This window comes from Accipiter gentilis, chromosome 34 (assembly GCF_929443795.1).
Source record: "Accipiter gentilis chromosome 34, bAccGen1.1, whole genome shotgun sequence".
In the NCBI taxonomy this organism is placed as follows: Eukaryota; Metazoa; Chordata; class Aves; order Accipitriformes; family Accipitridae; genus Astur; species Astur gentilis.
In genome coordinates, this window is record NC_064913.1 from 3808046 (window position 1) to 3834761 (window position 26716).

At 38.6% G+C, this 26716-nt stretch overlaps 1 protein-coding gene across 1 annotated transcript in view; it reads left to right on the forward strand.

Annotated features, from left to right (window-relative positions):
- Positions 1–26716, forward strand: part of TRHDE (thyrotropin releasing hormone degrading enzyme) — a 222066-nt gene that overhangs the window by 63321 nt on the left and 132029 nt on the right. Inside the window, exon 4 of the mRNA XM_049792005.1 lies at positions 21361–21515. Within this exon, the coding sequence (XP_049647962.1) occupies positions 21361–21515 (155 nt within the window). The remainder of the gene's footprint in view (positions 1–21360; positions 21516–26716) is intronic.

Below are 26716 nucleotides of genomic sequence, written 5' to 3' on the forward strand. Positions count from 1 at the left end.
GACACATGCCGAGCATAAGTGAAATCTAATACAAATGTGTACACGTAGGAGAGGGGGACAGGGCAAGACAAAGAAAGATCTGCAGTGCTGGAACAGAAGCAGAACTCTTACATTCTTGCAGGCTGTAGGGACCTGATTGCATCAGTTTACATTTCCTAGGCCTGTTGGCAGAGAAAACAACTATTTTTTTTTTTTTTTAACTGTAAATGGAATTCTTTTTTCTTTGGCTTACAGATTAGCATTGTTGACAAAGTACTCATGAGTTGCCTCCAGGTTGTTGCTGTAAGTTGAAAGCCACTGGCAGTTTTGTTTAAGGGATGAAACTGTTAAAAAAAAAAAAAAAAAAAAAAAAAAAAAAAGAAAAAAGGAAGGGAGAGGGGAAAAAATGGAGGGTTTCCTAGGGGGTTCTTTTAAAATGCTATCTCTGTGCTTTGCACCTGCTGAGAAATTAGGACTTAAGCTATCCTCACTTCCCTATGGCTGCTCGCTTTCAGTGCCTGTTTTGGCAACCTCTGAGCAAACAGCGTGGAACAGCTTTGATTCTGTTTCTTCTCCCCTCCTTCCCATCTGTTGCTTCACTCCAGATCATGAGCTGTGCCAGCCTCCTTGTGCTGGGAGCGAGATCAAGCAGAGGCTCCTCAGCAAATGCTGCTGGAGTCTGCGGCCCCTATAATTGGCATTATCTGCAATGTCCCAGGTAGCAGCCGAGGATCAATAGAGCAAACAGAGCAGGGAGCAACGCTCAGAGCCTTTGCACTGGTGTGAGCAGGTTGCTGAGAAAAGAAGTGCGGTCCTGCACGTTTCTTGCAATCCCCTTGTAAGGCAGTAAGAGCATTAGTGTTCTTTGAGGCTGGTACCTTACAGGAATCAGTCTTAGGGTTAAAGTTATGCAGCCAGCACTATATAATTTTTTCCAGAATATGCCACAGTATGACTAATGTCAGCTAAAGGCAAAAATGTATAGAAAAGGCTGGTGTGTGTGTACACTTCAAACTGAAGGCAGAGAGAGTGTTTTATCTTTTGTTTTTTAATAATGAACCCCTTTTCTACCAAAGCTGAGAGCAGAACAGCAGCCAGATGTGAGCCAATTCAAGGATTCTGCCTTACTGAGGAACAGTGCCAGGTATGGGTGACCAGAGAATATGGGAGATGTGACATTTCCTTCATTAGCTGCATACTCATGATTTTGAAGTGTGACTATGACATTCTTCTTGTAACACATGAATTTAAAAGTTTTATTTCATTCTGACTGCCATTTTTGCAGAAATGAAGGTTCCTGTCCTGCTTATAGAAGTTTAGAAAGCTAGTTGATATGCTAGCTATTAAGAGTTTATAAAGCTATGTTATATAAACACAGCTCTCCAAATTTGGCTGCAGCTTTCAGCAATGAAGACTGATTCCCCCCCCGCCCCGTAACATTTTGTCCTGAATGTTTTTTTGTAAACTGGACAAAACCAGCAACATCCTTTTTTTATTCCCTTGTTTTGCAGAGAAAGGGAGGTTAGCAGCAAGAAAAGTATATTTAGCAACATTGAAATGATTCAGATAAGAATTATTCTGAGATGGAATTTAAAATTTAAAATTACTTGTAACTCTTTTTTTTCTCCCTTCTTTCTAGTCTACCCTGTTTTTATCCAAAACTGGTTTGACTTTGAGAGTACAAAATATATTATTAAGGAGGTTCTTCACAGAGAGTTTATGAAAGGGAAAAATAAAACTGTAAATGAATTCATGCAGAACTACAGTTCATCAAATCCTGCAAGGGACACTACTACATGTGATGCTCATTGAAAGTGGTAGGAGATTGGTTTAAAACAGATAAAAGAAAATACTTTTTTACAGAGTCGCTAGTGAAGTACAGAAGAGAATTTTTGATTAATTTGCTCCAATAAGAGATCAGAAGGAAGTTGCTGTCTTTTAATCAGGTTCTGAAACTGATACTGTAGTTATTACAAATTTAATTTTTAATATTTTCAGGGTACACTAGTGACTTCTAGCACCGGCTTTGCTGGTTCCTGGAGGTTCAGATGGCACTTTTTATGTGTTTGTTTATCTCTGACTGTACCTCTGCTTGATATACTTGTGAAATAAAAAGGAAATGAACAGCTCTTGCAGTTTCCAAAACTGTCATGCTAAAATAAATCATAAGCATAATTTGGGAAACTTGTCAAACTGTAATTAGGATTAGTTTTATGGAAGACTGTGTTGTGGTGGTTACTAAGCAAAAGCTAGAACATAATTAATGACAGCCACTTCAAGTCACCTCGTATTATATGCCTTTTAACTCTTGATTTATTGACACAAAATTACAATGAGATGGCAATGCCTGCCAGTTCAGCATATTTGGGTGAGCCATTCAATCATCTCCAGCATATTTCCTATGTGGGCCGGCAGACACAGCTCTGCATCAGGTGGCTTTGCTGCCAAGGGAAGATAGATGTAGCCTGGAACTGTGGAGGCGAATGCTGCTTCAAGTGTGTGCTAAGTTGGTGTTCTTCCTAAGTACTCTTCTACTTCATCAGCACTAGATTTGTTCATGTGCCTATACAGAACCTTGACGTAAAGGGTCAAGAAAAAGCACATTGCAACAGGACCGCTCTCCTAGACACATTATATTGCAAGGAAGAAGAAAGATCAGTGGTCTTGCTTCAGCCAAAATAACACGCAGACTCCGGCAAATTCAGTAGCCCGCTGGAAAAAAACGTAGACTTCAACAGACTATGAAGTCTAGGAAGTGACAGGTAATTGTAGTTTTATGTCAACATCAACGTGTAACCTTCAACCTCAGATTTGATCACATATGTATCTGTGGTTTTCTGATATCCTGTGCTGGAGGGAGAGAGGGGGAGAGAAAATTTTCGATCTTCATGAAACCAATTGAATAAAAGAATCTAGTCACCTTCAGCTGCAGATGACTACTTAATAGTCCTTTAGTTCAGAAGAAACCACAAAATGCTTCCCAACTGCTTGCAGCGTACTTAAAACCTTTAGTACAAACGGTAAAACCTCAAAAGTTGCAAAGAAAGCAGGGGACACCAAGAGGTCTAAATCTTCGTTGTACCTGGAAATGTGTTAAACATAATTTCCCACATGAGCCTGGTAAGCTGATCGTAGCTTATTGAATAGACTAGATCAGAAAAAATACTATTGACCTGTGCCAGTGTGACCTAGGGGAAAGTTCCTGGCATGTCAATGTGATACATTAACAGGGTGGCAAAAAGCTACAATTGCTGATGCTGCGTAAGAAGGGCTGATAAGGCTGTTACGTGGACGATTCCTTTGGGTCTGTGATTACATACACCCAATGGAGTTTCGAGGATTGATGACACCACTACTTTTCTTTCTTGTGGAGTCACAGAAGGTTCAGTTCTCTCTTCAGTTTTCTCTTCAGTCCTTTCCAGCATCCAAACACAGTAAATTGCAAATACATCTAAGGCTGTGAAAGGCAGTAGTCTGATACAGGCAAAAAGGGAATAAAGGGTTTTGATCAAGAGGGAAGCATCATTAAAGTACTGGAAGCAGAGAAGAGTTAACAAATAACATGAACTGGAAAAGATACACTGGAACTGACAATGAGATTTATGGGGAGGCCAGAATGTATCAAGAAGCTTGGATTTTCTGCAGGCCAAGTGAAGAAGTTATTACAGGGATTCATGTTCCTGGAGATGTGCTCCCTTAACTGTGATTTCAGCAGTACTATTGTGATCAGATTGCATCCTGATACAAGTCAGACATTTCTCTGACTCTGAAAAAACACGCTGTCAGAGGGGCTTCTACTGTGTAGAATAAGTAGCAAAATTTTGTGATAACTTTTATTATCATGAGGGTTCCTTGCCTTTCTTCACTAGTTGCTAGAATATATTTCTATAATACATGCATTTCTGTATATTATATATTGCATAAACTAATTCATTGTGTTTGAACATTCAAATGAAGCTAACCCATACATTTATTACCCAAATTTGTGAGAGAACGTCTGTGGAAAAAGGTGAGTATCTAGGACATTAAATACCAAATGGATGAATGTGCTCTTCTGGATCTTGAAGTAATGGTTGGGATTATTCATTTTTTTGTCTGATGCTTCTAAAGTTTTCCATTGGTTACTTCAAGTGCTGAAATTTGAGAGGACAGGTTATAATCTTGTTCTTCAACATTCTGTCAAGCATATTACTCCATTCGCTGAAATTTTGTGTTGTCACTGCAACACTGAATATTCACTTGTAAATGAAATAGCAGCTCCTTGTGTAGCGTATAGCTGTGGCAAGAGACAAAAGTGCCTTTTGCTAAATATGTGTTTCATTTTTTCTTGCTGGCAGGATAGCTGGTTTCTTGAAGCCCCTAGTAATTTGTCTCTGTGGATGACTATCTTTGGTCATCACTGTAGTACCTGCAAGCTGACATCAAGCTGAACTCCCTGGCAGAGCAGAGAGCAAGGAATGTACTGAGATCATGTATGGTAATGCAAAGTGCTGTACCTTTTCTGTCATCTTTGAAGAAGGATGCATTGTACTTGTTTTAAACAGCTATTGAAGCTTTGAAGAAGAAGAAATTTGGATTGGAATATCCATAAAGAACTAGTCACAGCTGTGGATTTTTATTCCAGATAGCCAGAGGAGGTTCAGCACCTTTGAAGGTATTAAGCAAAACCAGCCTTGCTTGTTTTAGCTCTATTTGAAATGCAGACGGGGGAAAAAAATCAATGTTTGCTAAATGAGAGAGAACAAAACTGGCTTTAAGAGTAAAATATCTTCTTGAGGACTATCAAAATAATAGCATGAAAAAACAAAACAAACTGTCCTCCTATAGAAATACTATAATGTGCCTTTCACCAAGTAAAGCCATGAGATAAGGAGAGGGTTCCTCCACTGATAAAGAAATTGTTTAATTTAAACCAGTAGATTTTTTTAATGCTTGCTCCAAGAAAGACTCCCCCACTTCTCCTTTGTTTTTCTTCATCCTCTTGTGCATCTTTCATTTGCATTCTCAGATGCCAGTGAAGTGCTAGGCTTTGATCTTCCACATACTTAATCATTTGCTTTAAGCAAATCCTTAGTCCTTTTGAATCTGATTTACATTTGAACCAACACTGTTATACATTGTTCCAGCATTGAAAAGGGACCAGGAGCCACGTGGAAACACTGTTTCATTCAGGCTGTTTTATAGTCTGTCTTTTAGAAGGAGAAGATGATGTCTTCAGTGTAAAGGAGAACTTGGTTCATAGACTTCAGAGTGAATCTTGCATACTTTCAGTGCAGATGATTTGATGACTTGGGGTGCTGGCTTACTAAGTTCACTACAGGACTGCAGTGATCCTCTGCATGGTATTATTAAGATTTTTAAGAACACTTCCGTGGAACACATTGAATTATCTGTGTAGTCTGAACTGTGTTGATGGGAGCCAGAACAAAAAGATTTTCTAGATTCAAGGACTATTAGATGCTGATCCCATGCCAGTTGTTCTTTTGTGCTTTTCATTATACTGAAGATCTAGCAGGTTATTATCTTTCTTCTAATAGACTTTGCAATACTTATTTTGTGCACGTTATTCTTACATTTTCTGAAAAGAAAAGCCTATATGCTCTTTCATGGTCTTCATCAAACATTACTGATGCAGCAAAATCTTCAGTTGGATTCTTTTTCATTTAAGTGGAATGATCAGAAATTGTTTTTTCTGTAAATAATAATGGAGCAAGATGGTATGGAAAAATTATGATTCTAAAAGAGTAAAGTAGTCATAATAGAAACACTTTAAAATGAAAACTATATTATTTTAGTGTAAATTATTCATAGGTTATCAAGTTTAGATGAGGTTTGTGAACCTAACTTTGTTATGGTTCTTTAATATAACTTTAATATAACTTTAATGTTTAAATCTATGATGCAGGGAATGAAAATCTACTCAGGGAAACCATTCAGATTTCTGTATAATTGGAAAAGTTTATGTATTCAGTGGGCTAGTAGTACTGAGAGCAGACATTTATCTCCATGACTTTGTAATGCCACAGTATAACGTGCGCATAGACAAGATTGTACTTGGACAAGTAGTGCTCTTTTAGGAGAAGAACATGCTACATCTGTTTTAGTTTCTTTCTTGTTGCCAATACAAGGGCTGATCAGGAAGGTTCTCAGCTTCTGTTACCTGGTAGGTGCAATTAGTGGCACTAAATTTCTGTCTGCTTTACATTCACTTTATTCAAATTTCTTTTTTTATGGCTTCTTTTGCTAGTTCAGCTTATTGAACTGTTGTTTTTTCCTTCAACATCTTTGATGCTCATGTGGTCATTGAATTCTTTGTCACTGCCTTATTTGTATATAGTGTGCTCTCAAATACAACTTCACCAGGTAAAGCTGTTTCTTCAGTAATCCTTAAGCTACAGTTCTCCCAATGTTTTATTAATTTCCAGAATTCCTGAGAACTTCTCTGCAGCCCTTCTGGCTGCATAAAGTTCTTCAGAAAGGCAGAGTGCGTGAATGTCTAAAGTGTTGACATCTCTAGTTAATAACCAAACAGTTGCTGTCAGTACCTCATGAACCTTCAGCTCCTTCCACTCTTGAGAGTGGAAGAGATGGGATTTTTCATGTTGTTTTTGTTTCCTTTTGTTCTATGCATTGAAGATGTGCAAAACTTTATTGGACCGAGTCTGAGGAATTGCAAATGTGTCCTAGCAAGGTGTGCTCAAATAAGTGAAATTAAATCATGTACTCGGGATTAAGCCTGTATTCTCTTTTTGCATTCATATTTGCTCCCTCATTTTCTTCATCCCCTCAAAACGTTTCTCCTGTTTGTATTCATAGTCCCTTTGGCAGCCTTTCCTCAGCTTCCAGGCCCTTGCTTAGTGACTCTCAGACAAATTTTTCATTTCTTTGACTTGTTTCTCAGTTTCTCTGTCTGTGTTTCTCATCTACTTCAACTGTGTCTCTCAAGCCTTCTGGCAGTACTTTTCAGCTTTTCCCACTGCGTTTCTTGGTACTCTGAGGCAGGATCTCTCAGTTGCATCAGCACTGAATCTTTGTTTCTTCAGAAGTAATCCAGTCTTTTTTTAGCTCAAGCTAGTGCTTTCTGATGTTCAAGCTACCTTCTTAGCTCTTTGGTCATCACCCTGAAATTTGCAAAACGCAAAATATCTGGAGAAGAAGTAGGAATAGCCTCTTTGTCTGCAATTCTTATGGTTGTTGAGTACAGAAAAATATGATTTCATTTGGACATGACAAGAGTTCCGTGTTTACTCCAGAGTAGCATTCTGAGTAAAATGTGCACACTAACAGAAAGATATTTTACAGCAAATATATTAGCAAAAATGTACAAAACGCTGTTATTTAAAATGTAATTTAAATCAGATTTTTCAAAGTTTAAATCAAATTTTAAGCATAAAATATTCTCTTTAGAACTCAGTTTGTAAATTGTAGCAGATTTTTGGGGGCCTGACTGGTCTGTGTTCTTTAGTGCTAATTTAAATTTGAGGTAATATTCAAACAGTTTACTCTTTAGCTGAAATCTTAAAGAATGACAGGCTACTAAATTTGGAAAGGTAATTTACTAGACCACAGAAAAAAAGAATACTGAAGTATTGTATCAGTTTTGGGTAGTTACAGTTTCTTGTGCTATTGGAAGAATAAAATTTTATTTATGTTGGTTCATTCTGTTTAGTTCAGTTCCATGACTTGTTCAACATGGAGTTGAAAAACCAGAAAAGCTGACTCTCTTATTTCAATTTGTGTTGAAGAACTAAATTTGAGGTGGTGAGATTTGTTAGTTCAGAAGTCAAAACGGGCATACTGACTGAAGAAATTGGTTTAATTCGTACCCTATAGGTAGTAGCAATGAGCGATACATCAACAGAATGGTTGTAGTGCAACTCCAAAGGTAGGTAATTCTACATGAGAGATTATTAGATGTTGATGCTATTGCTTTATTTGTTGTAATAGTCTTGTACCTGGGTCTTGACCTCCCTCCAAGCCCATTTCTTTGTCAAGAGCCGACCGATACTGTCTTCATGTGCCTGGAGTCAGTTCCCAAATGGGAAGGCTGGGCTGGGGGACTGGGCTAGAAGAGAGGGGTACGAGAGGAGGACCATGCTCACAGACTACAGTGCACTGAAGTCTCTAGTATGGGGTGGAGGTCCTGCGGGTCGGGTCTCAGCCCTAGGAAAATGAGGTGGGTAAAGAGTATAGAGAATAGTGAAGAAGAGAGTCCCTGGCTCTATCCGTAGCCATCATCTGGGAGGCACATAGCCTCCAGCATTCATTCACCAAAAAATGCCTCAGAAGCAAAATCTTGCCTACATGTTTAAATGTGGAAGTGTGTGTTGTGTGCGTTGCATAAAATTCAGGATGGCCTGTCTGCACAGATGTGTCTAGAACTTACTATTCTGACCAGAACACGGACTTTAGACTGAGTCCTACCTGTAATAATTTTTGTCTGGGAAGCAGAACCACTTACAGCTAAAATTCCCACTGTCTGTTTTTTCTTCTTCAGCTAAAACGTAGTAATAACATAACAGTGACATAAATTCACCAGTCATTTAACCAATTTTTAAACCATACTCACAAACCAAACTTGGGAAAAGTGTACAAATAATCTCTGATCTGCTCAAATTCATGAGTTTACCATAAAATACTTCTATTTTGCCTATGCGGAGATGGTTAATTCATTGTGGTGTCTCAGGAGTGATTGCTTAGGTTTTTTTGATTCCCTAATTACATTCCTTATTTCTTCATTCTTTTAGGGAACTGTAGAAAGTATGCCTCTACCCTCAGTAAATACTTGTCTGGAGTGACAGCAATATGCTGCCTTGGCTATTCTATCCTAAAAGCATTGATTACTTTCTGAAAGGCTTCAGTTCTCTGGCAGTCATAGGCCATATTTTCTCTGATAACAACCTTTTTCTTGTTGGTATAGACAGCTCTCGATTTTGTTCCCTGCCTATCTGGCAGTTAATCCAAAGCACTTGTCTGATTTGCTGAAACTACAAAGATTTGAACTAGGATTCATACATTTGTAACACACAAAAAATTCTCAGTTGTATCTTTTGGAAAAAAGGGGAGATTTTCTCACCTTTTTTTTAACAGAACCCAAGATCTTCTTGAATTCTCTGCTTCAATATTGACTTCCAAATTTTTGTTTAGTGCCCGTGACAGAGCTCTCTAGTTTTAACCATATGGACCCTCACGGTATGAACCCACACATGCTGAGGGAGCTGGCTGATGTCGTCGTGAGGCCACTTTTGATTATCTTTGAAAGCCTATGATGATTGGGAGAGGTACCTGAGGACTGGAGGAAAGCAAATATCACCCCCATCTTCAAGAAGGGCAAGAAGGAGGACCCAGGGAACTACAGGCTAGTCAGCCTCACCTCAATCTCCTGAAAGGTGATGGAACAACTAATCTTGGAAACCATTTCCACACCCATGAAAGACAAGAAGGTGACTGGGAGCAGTCAGCATGGATTCACCGAGGGGAAGTCACGCTTGACCAATCTGATAACCTTCTGTGATGAAATTACTGGCTTGGCAGACGAGGGGAGAGCAGTGGATATTGTCTGCCTGGACTTCAGTGAGGTCTTTGACACTGTCTCCCATAAGATCTTCATAGAGAAGCTGATGAAGTATGTGCTAGGTGAGCAGACAGTAAGGTGGATTGAAAACTGGCCGAATAGCTGGGCCCAGATGGTGATGATTCGTGGTATGAAGTCTAGTTGGAGGCCAGTCACCAGCAGTGTACCCAAGGGGTCAATGCTGGCTCCAGTCCTGTTCAACATCTTCATTAACGATCTGGATGGTGGGGCAGTGTGTACCCTCAGCAGGTTTGCAGATGACGCAAAACTGGGAGGAATGGCTGATACACTGGAAGGTTGTGCTGCCATCCAGAAGGACCTCAACAGGCTGGAGAAATGGGCTGACAAGAACCTCATAAAGTCCAAAGTCCTGCACCTAGGAAGAAACAACCCCGTGCACCAGTATGTGCTGGGGGCCAACCAACTGGAAAGCAGCTTTTCAGAAAGGAGCTTGTGGACATGAAGTTGACCGTGAGCCAGCACTGTGCCCTCACAGCAAAGAAGGTGAATGGTGCCCTGGGCTGCATTAGGAAGGTTGCTAGCAGGTCAAGGGAGGTGATCCTTCCCTTCTGCTCAGCCCTGGTGAGGCTGTACCTGGAGCACTGGGTCCGGTTCTGGGCTCTACAGTACAAGAGACACGTGGATGTACTGCAGAAAGTCCAGTGAAGGGCCACAAGGATGTTTAAGGGACTGGAGCATCTCTCCTAGGAGGAGAGGCTGGGAGAGCTGGGACTGTTCAGCTTGGAGAAGAGAAGGCTCAGGGGGGATCTCATCAATGTGTATTAAATACCTGAAGGAAAGTGCAAAGAAGATGGAGCCAGGCTCTTCTCAGTGGTGCCCAGTGACAGGACAAGAGGCAATGGGTGCAAACTGGAACACAGGACATTCTCTCTGAACATCAGGAAACACTTTTTTCAGTGAGGGTGGCTGAGCACTGGCACAGGTTGCCCGGAGTTTGTGGAGTCTCAATCCTTGGAGATATTCAAAAGCCGTCTGGACACAGTCCTGGGGAAACAGCTCTTGGTGGCCCTGCTTGAGTAGGGCAGTTGGGCAAGATGACTTCCAGAGGTCCCTTTTAATCTCAACCGTTCTGTGATTCTGTTAGAGCACTGCACTGATACCATGTTAAAGGTACTTGAAGAATTTAGTTTCATGTTTCCTGTCATACTGTTTCCGAATGGGCTGTGGGATTACAGAGACATCCTCTTTATCTAGCTCTTTCAGTTCTCGTTACCTTTTCATGGACTTTTCCGATGTCTGTAAATGGGATTTCTCAGTAGTGTTTACAGTAGTTGCTGATTAAAAAACCTGCATTTGGCACAAGTTTGGTTGCCTAATCCATTATTCCAAGGAATCTTAGTATCTTTTCTATTGGCTAGACATGATGATAATGCTGTCATTGTGGTTTGTGCATCTTTGTGTATTAACAGCTCTCTGTGCTTCCAGTACAGTACTTCCATTGTATAGCCTTTATGCTTTTTTTTTGTGTGTTTAGTTTTACCGTGGCATTTTTTTAATCTTTCCAGTGTTGTCCAAAGCCTCTTGCCACTCTCTCTTCCTGGTTTTCCCCATATGAAGTGTTACTGTGTAAAACCTGATACCCTGTCTGTGCCACCCCAAGAGGAATATATAACCTTTTCAAATGGCAGCTGCCAGAATTTTGCATATTCATCTAACATAGAAATATTTGACATCGGTGGTCTCTCAAAATATCTCCCCTTGTAGGCAATTAAAAAAAGTTCCGATTTTACATGGGTTCTTCTTTGTGCAAAAGCAAGGCAAGGGAAGACGTACCTTCTGTATGTTGTCTTATATCCTGCAGTTGTCTTACTCTGCTCTCTGACTTCGAGAGCAGTGAGGCTGCAATGGGGATCAGTCGCTGCAAGCCCACTGCTATCCCAAAGTGATTCATTACTGGTGTGTTAGCATTACTGGTCACAGTTAGCAGGCAGTAATGAGCTGCTTACATTTTATTCTATTTAGGTCTTTGTATAACGCAGGTAAAGATTGATACAGAATGTAGGCTCCAGGGGAGGTCACATTACACGTTGAAAAATGCAAATAAATTACCAAAGGGAGGGGGAAATGTTTTTTATCCCCTCACTGAAGTCATTGAAGTAGGAAGCTGCTTACCAGCCAGTTTAGTATGGAAGATAATTTCTAGTCTAACAAACAGGTATTTGCATATCTAAGGAAGTGAACAAGCACTATTAAGAAAAATGGACAGACTGTGTCCCAAAAATGGGGGAAACAAAATGAGTCAGGATGAAAGATTAAATCTGTTTAGATCCCAGGAACATTTCAAAAGTGAGATTGGTAAAAGCCTGTTGTGATTTAACCGAGGGACGTGCAGGAATATGAAGATATAAGAGGGAGTGGAGGAGCACACCTGAAAGTGTTCCATGAGAAGTTCAACTCTTGCAGATGAATTCTCAGAACAGAACTTTTGAATACTTTTTCGATGATAGGGAAGACATGAAACATAAGGTGTGCACAAGGACTGGAGCCGTGATTACCTGCTTGTCAGTGCCAGCTCAATATGAATGTGAGTATAGATCAGTGTAAATACATTAAGCATAGATTTTGTCTATTTGGTGGTAACTTCAGTAAGCATTTGTTACAGCATTGTCTGTTTTGACAGTTATTGATAAAATTTGTTACCGATTTTTTACCTTAATTTGGCTTAAATGTGATTTAAGGGAACTAACAAGGAATATTTTATACAAAAGTGTAGCAATACCATACCCTAGGGCATTTGAGTGTCATGAAAGTACCCACGAAATACTAATAGAAGTTGGTGTTGCTGTCATTATCCCCTTTGTCAATATAGTCACTCCATCGGTGGAGGGAAGAGATGTAATCCATCACCTTTCCAATATTTCTTCCCCCACACTGAAGAGGACTGTCGCTCGTTCAGGCTGTCACTGTGTGTGCAGCTCCGCAGGTTCTCTGAGCTCTGCATGATTTTCTGTCTCGGGTTTCTTTTCTGGTGGGATATTGGATTATCAATCTTACTCACCGTGTCAGAGATCTGTCTGATCTCTATAAACTTTGTTCTGGACTGGATGACTCCTGTTGTTTGTCAGGCTCTGCTTTTTCCTTCTTTCTGAGTCTCTTGGTAGTCTCTCATTGCAGTACTTGTCCCCGGTTTGTCACAACCTCTTCTGTTCTCAGCTCTTGTTAGCTCCTTGCCAAACTTCAGTAGTACAGTTCAGTTTGTATCAGTCACCAGGCTCTCTTTAGTGTCGCTTTTCTTTTGTAACTTCAGATTAAAAACATTTCTTTCTAGAGTTTTATTTTTACATGGTTTGCAGTATTCTTCAGTTTTGTAACATGTTTTCATGTTTGGGTTCTACTCTCTGAGTTAATGGAAACTATTCAACACTTGAAGTATATCTGAAACCACAACTGTGAGAAATAAGGCTACTTTCTCATTATTGCCTTTTTCTTCACTAGTAGCTATTGCTTCCAGGTGCAGAGTGAAGCACCATTTCCATCTCTTCCCATTGTTTTCCATGCTTGGAGAGATTTACAGCTCTGGTGGAGGTTTCAGCTACTCTACTTTTCCATCCTGCTTATTTCTTTTAATGCCTTTTTTTATTCCCCACTGCTGATAACCATGTGGGGTTCAGGAATAACTCTGGGCCCAAGATGCTTAAAGAAGATCCTCTTTATTCAGAGATGTATTACAGCCTCCCTCGGCCTGCCTGGATGTGGGCTAAGCAGAGCCCATTGCTCAGCCTTCCTGCGCCAGGGAAGCGAAGCTTCTTAGAGTTTCAGGTCCTGGCGCTGCATTTTACTGTGGGAAATGCGGAGTAACTAGAGAAGGATGATTTTTTTTCTGGTGCGATCTTGCACGCCTGCTTTTTAACTGTGATTTTTCACGTGTGGTGGGTAACTGCACAGCACATTGCCGGCAGCCTATGCCCATGCTCTCCCAGAACAGAACGAAGGAGTAAATTCACTTAGTTAAATCTCTCCAGGATGTCTTAATGCACCGAGAAGTTCAGTTTTGACTTTCACATTTTGGACCCACTGGTCCATTGGGGTGTTCCTGTGAGCCTGTTGTAAGGGTGAATATGGATTCTGTGACCAGGCTTGGTTTAAGTGGTTACATCCTCGGGCACAAGTGGGGAGGAGAGAGTCTGGACTTGCATGAGAACACAATGAGTCCTCTGTTATTCGTGTTTCCCTAGAATTCAGGATGTTGGTTTTTTTTGTCATATGTCACAGAAAGTTATTGATTCTTGGTGTATTAAATAAACTGATGAATAGATTACTATTTTTACTATTAAGATAGTAAAAAATTTATCCTGATCTAATATTATCTAAAGATTTTGCATAAGAATGTAAAATAAACTTTATTTTAGGGCTTAGGATAAATAGCAAGACCTAAAACCAGTATCTCAGGAGCTATCCAGGACAGTCCATTTGTGTTTCTTCATCTTACTCTGGAGGAGAGGAGAGGATAGATACAGTCCCCACAAAAACATTGCCTTCTGATGTAGTGCATATGATTAGCTATATTGTAATTTTATATCTAGGTGGAATATTGTGATACATATTTTTGAGATACTGGTAATGTGAAATACCTGCCTGTCTTCCCAAAATTCCTATTTCTACTTTCATTGCTAAACTGTGCTCATTACCTGTGAATATGATCTCACTTTAAAGAAAAATATAAAAGAGGTAAATCTGGGTATATGGAGTGTTGTACTAATGGAAACATTCATGTCTTTATTACTGTGATGCAAATCAGTTGTATGTATGCCAGATGAAAAGATTTATTTTACCTCATTGTTATAATTCTTAAGTAGTATGGATTTCTGGAGTTTTCTGTGTACCTGCACCTCGGTTTTGCAGCGAAGGGGAGGAATACGGCAGTGGCACTTGATCATTTTCTTTGTGGCAGTATTCCTACTGGAAGTGCTCGGTAATCAGTGGTGTGTTGTTTTCAGCCGTAGAATCCTCATGCTCTATTAACTGTGGTGGTAGGAAAATGGCTGTTGGCAATTTTCCATCATGTCAATGCTTTCAGTATTTATGTTAGAAACGGTATTTATGAAGGCAACAAAAGTCTTTCTTGTTTTTTTTCCTCCCTCCAGATCTTTTGGTGTTGAGAGTTGGAATGTATTTTCTCTGTTCATCTGTTGTGTATATACTGTAAGGGATGCACATGCCGTACTAGCCCTCTAACTTGGACTAAAAGAAACCTGAGCTGATTTCAGTTTGTGTCTCGGTTTCTTCCATGTAACTCTTTGTTCTAATGTATGTCTAAGCAGAGTTTAGAATATGAGCATTAGACTGAAGGCTGGGAAAAAAGGTTTATAAAGAAACATTGTGAAAGATTTATTTTTTCCTTGTTTGTTACCATGCAGCAATTCATAACGATCTGTCCAGGTATTATTTAAAAGAAAGGCATTATTCATGTAGAGATCGATACAACCAGGATGGTACATAATTCAGCCTCAATGGGTGATAGCATTCATTTTTCATTTTAACATTGAATCATTTGATATACTTTGAAATAACAAAGCAATGATCTATAGATTGAGGTTATGAAAATTGAAAGCAATTTAATAATATGCATGTCAAATAAAATCAACGGGTTTCTGTTTTATTTTCTTAAACTGTAAACTAGCCATTACCCAGTGTCAAGGCTCAGTTGCTTGAAAAAATAGCAAAGTTTTTCTTTCTATATTACTACTTATTCTCCCCCCCCCCCGCCCCAGCTTTCTCTCCCACGGTTTTTTCTCCCTCTCAGATCCTTTAGTATTCACATTGCATTAAACATCAGCTATTCATATCAAACACTCTGGAAATCCATCCATTGTTTATGTCAGTTAATGTTAAGTAATACTTTGTACAGCAGTAAGAAGCAATAAAAACCCCAGCAATAAACTGCTGTGTGTCAGTGATTTCTCCTCAGGGTCTGCAACAAGCCATTTGATTTGACTGAAATAATGGCAAACAGTTTTAGACCTGTGCATTAACTCTGCAGGCTAACGTCCGTGTGGGTTGGTAAGTGTCATGCTTACAGAAGGATAGTGGTGGTGTAGTCCCAGAGAGAAAAACTGATGGGTGCCAGAATAAGCGTTTGGGTAAACAGAAAAGTGAGTTGAAGATTTCCCGTGGGGCTGTCATCCAGGTCGTTTGTGACTTTGGTGTGTTTGAATGCTTTGCGTATAGTGAGAGAAGATAGAAGAATACTCTTAAGTTGTAGTTTAAATAAAAGTAATAGTTAAAAGACAGCGAATTTAGGGTACCTAGGTCTTAAGTGCCAAAAGTGAGATACTGAAATGGTTTAATGTTCAGGAAACACGCATTAGTATTTTCTGAAAATCAGGTGTCTCAAAGTGTCGCAAGGTGAATGCTCAGATCCATTAGTTGTGTTTCGTTCTGCTGTTGCAGGCAGGTGGAGACCTTCCTGTTGGCTTCAGAGAGCTTTCACCACGCCCTGGGATGTTGGGGTTTTGGGGGATTTTTTTTCCCCACCAAATGTCTTTTTAAGGAGATGAAAGTATATACAAGGAAAACTTGGTTTTCCAGCACAAACTTCTCTGTCATATACTAAGCAAACATTGCGGAAAAGAAAGTTTTTCAGTAGTCAATTTAGATATTTCTTATAAGTACTGTTACCAGTCGTTCTTTATCAGTAGAAAAATTGGGTATTTCTTACAATAGCTGCTGTTTGACTTAATGTTTTTTAACCAGAGCTGTTACTTTTTGGAGTTGGCTTGTTCCTTACAATCTGCATAAATCATTAAATGGTATTCCATTACAGAAAAGCATCTTCTACTTATTCTTTGTAGAAGAAATGGCTTTGATTAAGGAATCTGAGTGGCAGAAATATAAACCCTTTTAGTAAATAGTTCATTTTTTTTTTTTGTACAGCAACAGTCATTTAGGAAATCGCACAAGACCTTTAGAGAGATTTAATAAAGCAATTGATTGCATTATGCAGCATTAGGAAAGCGCAAACCCATACTTTGGGGTTTCATTTGTCAAGACTGGAATAAACTGATATTAGTCCATGCTTTCTCTTAATTTGTCGAAATTGTTGTCAAAACCTTGAAATACCTGGTAGCAAGAAATTTGCACCTGAAATCTTGAAGAAAGCCTCTCTGAAGAAATGAATGAAAATAATGTTGTGAGAGGCACGTAGGTAAATTCAGATTATTTTTATAGTGTCACTTCTGTAATAAAAATAGGGATTATAAGGGAAAAAACATGGAGTTCATGGACTGAACAGTTTATCGCTGTGTGTCTCCCGGTTTTATTAAGGAAAACTTATGTGTAAAGATGCTTGACAAAGAATTCTTGTTTCTCACTGTATGTTCTCATTTACAAGTTGCAGTGTTTCAGGGCCCTCAAATTTATTTGGGAGACTTATGTATGATAACAGAAAATTTGCGGAAAATGTTCACACAGTTATTCTCCCACCCCCCCCACCCCCCCCCCCCCCCCCCCTAGTCAGTGCTTTTAATCTTCTACCTTGAGTATTAGAAATTTAATACTGTCATATGTTCTGCAGGATCTAGCTCTCAGTTACGTTTCAACCAGCAGCTAAACCAAATAAAATTGCAGTACATAATATTAGTAAGTGTGTTCATGCATGTGGCTGGCTGGCTGAGCTTAGACGCACACTCATATTCATATGTATAGTAAGGATGCGTGGCTGTTATACCAGTATCTGCATCAGACTTCAAACTGAGGTGGTTAAACACAGTGGAATCACAGTGGTGGACAAGGTGCTTTGATGTTTGTAAAAGAGTAAGATGATAAAGGAGGGTGGAAAGACCCCCAGATTTAGGGTACTCTGCATGAGAGAGTTGGATCTTGTTTGGCATTTAATCCTGTTCAGTTCTAACCCTGCTCTCATTTAAAGCAGGGATGATGTTCCCAGTTGTGTGGTGTGGGGAATTTCATGGCTTATAAGGGTGCCTAGAAAATACTATAACTGAGTGGGGGAAAAGGAAAAACAGTATCATTTGTTCAAAATGTACAGATTGTAAGTTCATAGATAAAGTTAAAAAAAGCGTTGAATGTTGATTCACTCTGTGACCAACTTAGGTATTAAATTGTTAATTTCTATTTTGCACTATGATGATACTTGCTAATAATGTCAGACAATTATATTTTGATGTAATCTCACATAGTTATGATGCCTTAATTAAACGTTTGGAAATAAAAGCAGCTGTTGAGCTATGTATGTTTTGTGTAACTTGAAATGTTTTTCACGAGATTCACGCAGAAATAGATTTAAAAAATGTCCAAATGGTATCCTTGTATTCGAGTAATTGTGCCAGTATAGTATGTTACTGTGAAGTTCCAACACGTTTTTGTCCTGATGGCTTTGCTGGTGATTTTATTTTAGCTGTATAGTTTTTACTTCTTGGTCATGAATTTAGTCTCTGTGAAGGCCAAGAGGTGGAAACCCTCTATTATTCCAGCAGTACACAGGACTCTCTGCACTGCTGTATCAGGAAATCTCAAGTAACAGTTTTATGATGTATGAGGATATTATTCTCTGCAAGCAATAACACGCATTTCTATTTCCCCAGCAATATCCACATAATCAAACATTCACAAGTGCTTTACAAAGAATTTAATTAAACAGTGTGCACAGTAACTGGATGCAGCATGCACACAAGCTGTTATATATTCAGTAGTTCACATTTTGCAGTTAGTGCAGAACACTTTTGAGCAGTAATATGTGTGAATGATATTTCTATCAAAACGTGAATCATCACCCCTCCTTTTGTATCTTGCCCCTTAAAAATTACACTAAACCCTCAACAGATGTCACCTCCAGGAGTACAGGATACCTTCCTCAGTGCTCTAATGGTGTGATAAACAGAGGGAAACACAAATTCTCATGTTGAGACTTGAACATCAAATGTTATTCCTCTGAATTCAAATGTTTATGACTCCTCAGAGAAGGATATAGATTATTGTGTCTTTTACCACAAAACTAGGCCTGTTTGGAATTTTATTTAAAGGTAATAGAAATTTGTGGAGCAATCAAGACTGACCACTGAAGAATTTAATTTCTAAATTAACACTGAGACTTGGACGTTCAGAGTTTAGACATGGGCAATGAGAAGCAAAAGATTTCTCATTTTGTGATAATAAGTATGTTCAGAGTCCATTCTTCAGTCTGGGGATTAGGAAAGTCTCTTCTTTGGCATCAAAGTGCGGTGCGTCCGACCCTGCACTTGGAAAAGGTAGGAGTGTGTTCGTACGTTGTGGCACACTTCTTAATTCATTCAGCATTATTGGTATGCTCACGTCACCTGCAAGGATTAGCGTTCTGGTCACCGGCAGGGTTATCTGTTACGTTTTGGTTTGTCTGTTCAGCAAAGCCCTTTAAGCGTTAGCCGATGCAGAGAGGAGTTTCCAGGCTTGCAGAGCAACGGGGCTGTGCTGGATGAAAGTGATTTAGAGTATCCCTCTGCAGTTGTCTACCTGCAAGGCAGTTAGCCGTCCATCAGATTGGAAGGTTTTATTGGTATGTCAGTGCTATAAAGTATCGGTCTAAACCAGCAGACCAATACCGATGACACAATAGTGACAGGCAGTCTATAATTAGCCTGCAAAGGTGGTTAGTATGAGATCTCACCCTAGTTTCCCAGTTCCACAGAGTTATTCCAGTTTTATTACTGGTCGACACTGACAAAATCTGTCCATTATGACTGGCAAGAAAGACCAAAAACTACAAATGAACCCAAAGGAGAGAAAGGAAACAAAAGGATTGGGTAAAAGTAGGGAAATGGTTTTACTTTTGTGCTAGTTCTATTTTGGTGTTGCTTTGCTTATTTGAGGGGAATTGCTGAAAAGTTAATGGGTGTAAATAAGAACTGAGACTCTCTGTATTCTTCTTCTGAAGATACCTTTTAGAGGAAAGTTTAATTGCTGTAGGAGAAGTGAACAGCTTTCTTTACAGAATTGAGAATGGGAGAGATCCCTGTTTAATGTTAATGAAGATTTGCCATTAACTTCAGTGATTTCACCCAGTAGCCTTTGTGTCCTTTCTTTTCATTCTTATCCCTTCTTTGTATAGCAGACAGGAGTTTTACATTTTGTATGTAATTTATAACAAAATGCAGTTATTCTAAAAAATTAGTACAGTTTGAGCTTCAACTGAAAAAGGAAAGCATGTAATTTTGAATTTAGTCGCATGTCTAATCTTGAACATCGTGTTTTGGATTTTTTGCTTTATTTTCTTTAATTAGGCTCTTGTTCTAGCATCTGCCTTTATATAAAATATTTATTCTTTACCATTTGTAGTACGTCTCTGTTTGCAATTTGGATATTTTCAGTTTGCTTGTATTTGGAAGTAGCTGCTAGACTCTCTCTGTGCTTCCACTAGAAAGCTGGTATTTTTATGCTTTTTGCAGCAGGCCCTTTTTGGGAGTGCTGGAATATATCCAAGTTTTCCATTCCTGGTATTTCAGTGGCAACTTCCTGTGAATCCTGAAGTAGAGCTCCTGCTGTCAGGTTGTTCTTCAAGCCAATTCCACCACACGCATCAGCAAGCCAAAACAGAAAAACTTAGGAGATGCTTCAGTGCTGTGATATAATTGAGAGTATTATTTAGAAGAAGCAGGTCAAAATTTTTCTTCTTCAGGTTAGGAAGTCAGCCCAGAGACCTTTCGTCCCACACAGTGAAGTACCACCTAGATATACTTGTGTTCGCTGCGAATGAGCTAGCTTTAGAACCAGAAGAAAGACAGCCAAATGAGAGGAGTGTAGCAGCCAGGCTAATTAATTAAGAAGCCAGGCTAATTAGTTTGCCTGGAGGGAGCACCATGCTGATGTGACAATGTAGCTTCCAAAATTCTGACTCATTTGTACGCAGGTTGCACTGGGCTTCTTGTAGACATACAAGTTATTTCTGGGCTCTTTCAGATGTTTTTGCCATGAAGCAGCATTGTGTATTGGTTTAATCCCTATGTCAAGTTAATGTAATTTTGGATTTAGTTCCAGACTGATAGTCAATGTTAGTTCCTTCTCAGTCTTCTGCAGTAAGATTTTTCTAACACATGGATAGACATTGTGATATTGTCTTGTTCAACCTCATGCCAACGGGAGAAATTCCCCACCGCTTTTTTTTTTAACCTGATGAAGGACCTTCCTGTCTTCTTCCTAATATTTTGTCACTTACAGAATACAGAACTGAAATAATACTCCTGAAGTTTTGTATGGCACCATCGTTCCAGCCTGTGGGGCTGAGAGGTCGCTGTCAGCAGTCTTGTCCTCAGAAGATGAATGCTAGCAATAGCATACACTCAAAGATGCCTTGTTTGTAAGAACTGGTGATTCTGACCAGTTTACCATCTTTCGGGTTGTTAGGAAACAGTATTCCTTCAGTGCTCCCCTTAACGTCAGTCTTTACATGCGGTTTGATGCGTAAGATGTTCATAAAGGAGTTGCTTTAATGAAAAGATAAAAAATACATACCAATTACTACATTGATAGGGTATTGTGAACGTGAGAAGCAGTATCAAACCCAGAAGTAAATCAACAAGGTATTGTAAATAAGCAGGGTTCTGTATAGAAAACTTCAATTAGAAATACTGTGTTACAGCAATAACATGGTAATTATGTGTGAACAGATAGTGGCATAAGATAATATTTTATTAATGTTTCCTAAACAACATTACTAGAGAGCTGAAATTCAGGTTTGTTTTTCTACATGTGTGTTATTTAAAATGCTTTTAGTCATCATTTATGGCCCTACTTAGAATAGCTCTACAGCATAGTAGCTCCCACAAGGTGTTAACGTATATTCTTTCTATTTCTAGATCTGTTAGCTGTGCCTAAGCACCCATATGCTGCTATGGAGAACTGGGGACTGAGTGTTTTTGTGGAGCAAAGGATACTGCTAGATCCAAGCATTTCTTCTATATCATACCTGCTGGATGTCACCATGGTCATTGTACATGAACTATGTCATCAGGTATTAAAGGTGTTCAGATATTTGATATTAATGTCAGAAACCATGCATTCCTTTTCAAAACTGAAAATGAATTTGTGTTATTCACATAGACAGTTGCAACTTTTATTGTAACTGGAGTCCAAATAATACAGAGATCTGTAAGACACATCACTACAATGTAGAAACTGGGAAGACTCAAAATGGGGATAGAAGAGAAAATCAGTAGCAATGAACAACTTCCCCGTCTTCTGTATGATTATATTCTCTATGTTTGTGTGTGACCATGCTGTTGGTGTGTAGACTAAACTTGTTGATAACTGTAGAAAACAATTTATTGCAAATCTATAACGGATTCATGCTGAGTTTCATGTTCATGTCAAAAAATGTTTTGGCTGAAATCAATTTGGTAGTCATCTTCTTCCCTCACTGTCCTGGGTTTGGTTGGGATAGAGTTAATTTTCTTCCTAGTGGCTGGTATAGTGTGTTTTGGATTTAGTGTGAGACTAAATTGATAATGCACTGATGTTGTAGTTGTTGCCAAGTAGTGCTTATCCTAAGTTCAGGATTTTTCAGTTTCCCATGCTCTGCCAGCGAGCAGGGGCACAAGAAGCTGGGAGGGAGCACATCCAGGAGAGCTGACCCCAACTGGCCGAAGGGATAGTCCATACCGTAGGACATCGTGCCCAGTATATAAACTGGGGGGAGTTGGCCGGGAGGGGCCGATCGCTACTTGGGCATCGGTCAGCAGGTGGTGAACAATTGCATTGTGCATCACTTGTCTTGGGTCTAATTTCTCTCTTTTTGTTTTATGTTCCTTTTCATTACAATTATTGTTATTTTTTTATTATTCTTATTATCATCATCATTTTATTCTATTTTAGTTATTAAACTGTTCTTAACCCATGAGTTTTACTTTTTTTCCCCACTTCTCCTCCCCGTGCCACTGGGAGGGGGAGGAGTGAGCGAGCAGTTACATGGGGCTTAGTTGCTGTCTGGGGTTAAACCACGACAGTCACATATACACATACTTCCATTTTCTTTTTCTTTTCTGGTTTTTTTTTGGTTTTTTTTTTTTTTTTTTTTTTTTAATTTGGTGTTGACCCTCTGTTCACTAATGGTGGATAATTGAGTCTTTATGTGTACAGAAACTTTTGCATCAACAAGAAAACTTCGTAATAAACCCATATTACAATTTATTTTACATTTCTTCCATCTTATCTCAAACTAAACACATTATGAGTGTTTAATAATATTGAGCTGAATGCAAATGTTACTGAAGAAATTTGCTACAGGGGCAGGAAACCCTTTCTTGCACTCATAAGAGGCATAATCATAGCCTTCAGGTTAAAATGAATGAAATCCTACTGTGTAATCAGCATGGCTTACATCTGTGACTTTACACAGTATTCTTTAAAAGGCAATGCAATTTCTTAACACTTTCTGCCAATAAAAAGTACCATATAAAAGGGAGCCTTTGTAATGGAGTTCTGGTAGATGAACTTGGAAATAATAATGTTTGGTTCATATTCATGTTTCACATTAAATCTGTCGATTAATATGAAGTCTTCAACTACAACACGAAATTTTTATTGAAAGTTATTGCTGGTTTGTTCTCAATATGATCATCTGATTTTGTTATATGCTCTTTATTGTGCAGTACAATAGAGTAGCACACTGTTCAGCTAGAAAAATTACAGTGCCTTAGGAATCAGGTGTGGAAAACACATATTAGGTCATCAAATCCCAGCTCCTGTTAGTATTAGATTCTGGTGTGTGGTGCATTTTGTAGTGCCGGGTTCAGTGCTCCTGATTACAGGGTTATGCCGCTTCCCTTAAAGCCTTTTGATTAAATCTGATGGTCAATAACTTTTTCCTAGTGTTCAGCTTAAGTCTCCCTTTTTCTGAAGTCATTCCATTACTTCCAGTTATTCTTTGCACCTCTTTAATAATTTCTTCTGCTTCCAAAGCAATTTATTCTTCAGATGTGGGCAATTATCACATCTGTAACTTGCCAGATTTGTCTATTTGTTTCTCATTGAAACCGAAGCCTTTTTACATTGGGAATATCAGAGGATCACGAAGTGGGTGAAAACTATATTTGAATTTATTTTAGAGTAGCAGTGTAGTCATAGAGTGCTTTTAAGTGACCTAAAAATTGCAAATGAGAAGGTTTACCTGGTGTCCATGTTGATATTGCTTTCAGTGCTGCTCTCTTAATTAAAACTATCTTCTTCCTCCAATCATGTTTCTGCTGTTTCTGTTTTAGTACCACGCCAGTCAGGTCCTTGCTCAGCTGCTTCACTGGATAACTAGCCAAGATAGAAAATAAGGACGTGGAAGAAATATTATTTCTACTTTTTAGATGCAGAATTGAGTCACAGAGAATACGGATTGTTCATCTGCAAATAAAGTTTAAAGGGAGAAACCCTCCAAAAATACAAGCCACAAAACACTGTCTAGGACCTCCATCCTCCAGTATTGTCTTTATTTAGCCAGTTTTTTCTACTTTTATCTCACCATACTCAGAAGCCCCTCAAGGAAACTTTAGCTGTGGATAGCATAGAGCAGGAACTGTAAACAATACTAGCTTAGCTGAAAAGGTAGTGAACTGAGACCAGGGTGGGTCCAGGATCTCTTGCCTCTGCTATTTAATTGTTAATTATTCACTGCATTTTTCATCCTCTTTTGCTGTGCATCATCTCATCAGTGAACTTGGGGTGGCACATGAGTACTTCTCCCCTTCAGTCAATTTTACACATAGAATAACAGAGAATAACCAAAATCACTTCTGGCGCAGCCAAAAGTAGGATCCACATCTCCAGTTTTACTTTTTATGTATTGATTTTTTTTTTTTTTAAATTTCAGGTAAGAGGAAAGCGAACTATCCTAAAATATGTTTTCCTAAAGTACGTATTTTTGTTTTTTTGAGGAATTGTATCATTGTGCTGTTTCCCCAGATTTTAATCCTTTGACTTCAAGACTTACAGAACATATCTGAGCATGTAGCAAACTAACCTGTATGAGACCCTTATTACTTATAGTAACATAGCAATTGCTTTGCTAATGTTGTTCCCAAGATTAGAAAAATCAGACAAATATTAAGAATTGGGATTGTTACCTTTAGATATGACTGTTTAAAACTGGAATTCCCAAACCTGCTGGGTATTAATGCTTGAGCATGGTGTTCAGGACAGATAGAAAATGAGAGACAGGATTGCAGAAGGACAAAGAAATTCTGTGGTTGTTAAAATACAGGTAAAAAGTGTGCAAGAAAGAATTTTACACCCAGTTTCTTCACAGGTGACTTTGTAATGCTTGACCAGGTATTTACTTTAGGTACATGTTTTAAGAGGGACGTATTAAAGTTACACAGGTAGTTTTAGTTTAGTCTTTTTGTAGGTTGCTAGTGCTTGATATTTCAGCTTGAGTGTTCTTTTAGAACATTTTATGTATTTAATTAAAAAAAGAAATAATTGGAAGAAGGAGTGTTTCGGCATCAAAGCTTCTCCTCCAAGCCCCAAAACACAAATGAGATATTGGTCACGACACACATATTTCTAGCAGCTTAAGTTGATAGCTTGAAATAACTACCATAATTTATTAAAATAATTCTATTAAGGTAGTAATCAGTTTTATTTGCGTATCACAGATCAATCCCACCTACAGCCTTTGAAGAAAGTGTCATTTGAATTTATGCACCATGATTTTTTGTGATAGTTTTCCCATATGAGCACAAAACTTGGTGTGACAGATTGAGTTAAAAAGGCATGAAAGCAGAAGGAAAATTAAAAAGTTCTCAATCAATTTTTTTTTAATAATCTGTAAAGAAAGCATATAGGAAAGAGTGTCCTTTCAGTGTGTCTGTAAAATAAGTGCCTTCTGCATGTCAGGCTGAACATAATACTTGAGGGAGATGAGAAATTTATGTAATCAATTTATTTGAATTCATTTTTCTTTTCCAAGATTGAGGCAAATAGTGTCTATAGTCAAACACACCAATAAATAAATAAACAATTACTTAAATAAATGAAGTGCTTTACTTAATGTTTTCTTTTCAGACATGTAACACCTAGGAAGATAATAACACCTTTCCGCTGGAAAATTTGGCTCCATTAATTGCAGTCTCTGGAACTGCTCTGTCTCTGACATTGATAACTGTCTCTGATACTATTCAAGACTAGTTAAGCAAATTTTCTACATTTTCATATTGGTATCACATGCTGTTTTAATGCCTGTAAAACACTTCTTCCTTTAGGTGGATAATTAAATGAATACTTTTAATTGTATCATTAATAAATAAACCCAGAAAACTCACAAAGGAGTATAAGAAAATATCTTTTGTGACATCATAAATTAATATTATTCTTTTGAGTTACAAGAGGATGTATTATGAGCTTTACAACCTTTATTTTTTAAAATCTCTCTCTGCATAGTCATAGCATACCATGACTGGTGCTCATTTCGTAGTTGTTCAGCAGTCCTCTTGTAAGTCAAGATATAAAGTCTGTGCTATTGTGTTTAGTCTGTTTGTCATTAGAAATCATTTAATAGACCTATTCTAGTATAAATATAACTTTCACACTCCTCTGGTGGTATGCTACTCTAACATTTCAAATTGTGAAAAGTGCATTATCTATATGAAAGCATTTCCAGTGTTTCTTTGTCTTTTCAGTTAAATGTTCTTAAGATCAGGATTTATCTCTATTGGTCCTGTAGAGAGTTAATTTATTGATAGCCTTCAGCTAGATCATGATCACTGAGTTTAGTTTCACTTGGTGTGTGAATATGACTTTTGTCAACCTCATCTGTTCTCCTGAAATTTTTAAGTTGGTTGTCAGTGAGATTCATTGTCACGTTTTACTTCATTTTCTCGTTTGAATCCTATTTACTGAACATTGTGTGCCGATCTGGTAATCTCAGTTTCTGTAGTCTGTTCTTTGGAGCCCCTGTGTTTACTTCACTACGGATCCTTGTTGCAGCATTGATCCATCCTTGGCACTATTCTCCCTCCACAAAGACATGCACAGGACCGAGACCTTTCATTCACGTCCCAGACAAAGCCTTCAAGTAAGCCAACCGTCATGAAAGCAAACCGCTTACTGGCCAACTCCGCTTTCATTCGTTCCCCACTCTCATTTCGGTGTCAGCAGCAGCTCCTCTGCTCTGACATGAGTCTCTCCCCCTGGAATACTTACTTGCTGCTCACTTTTGGTGTATTTTCA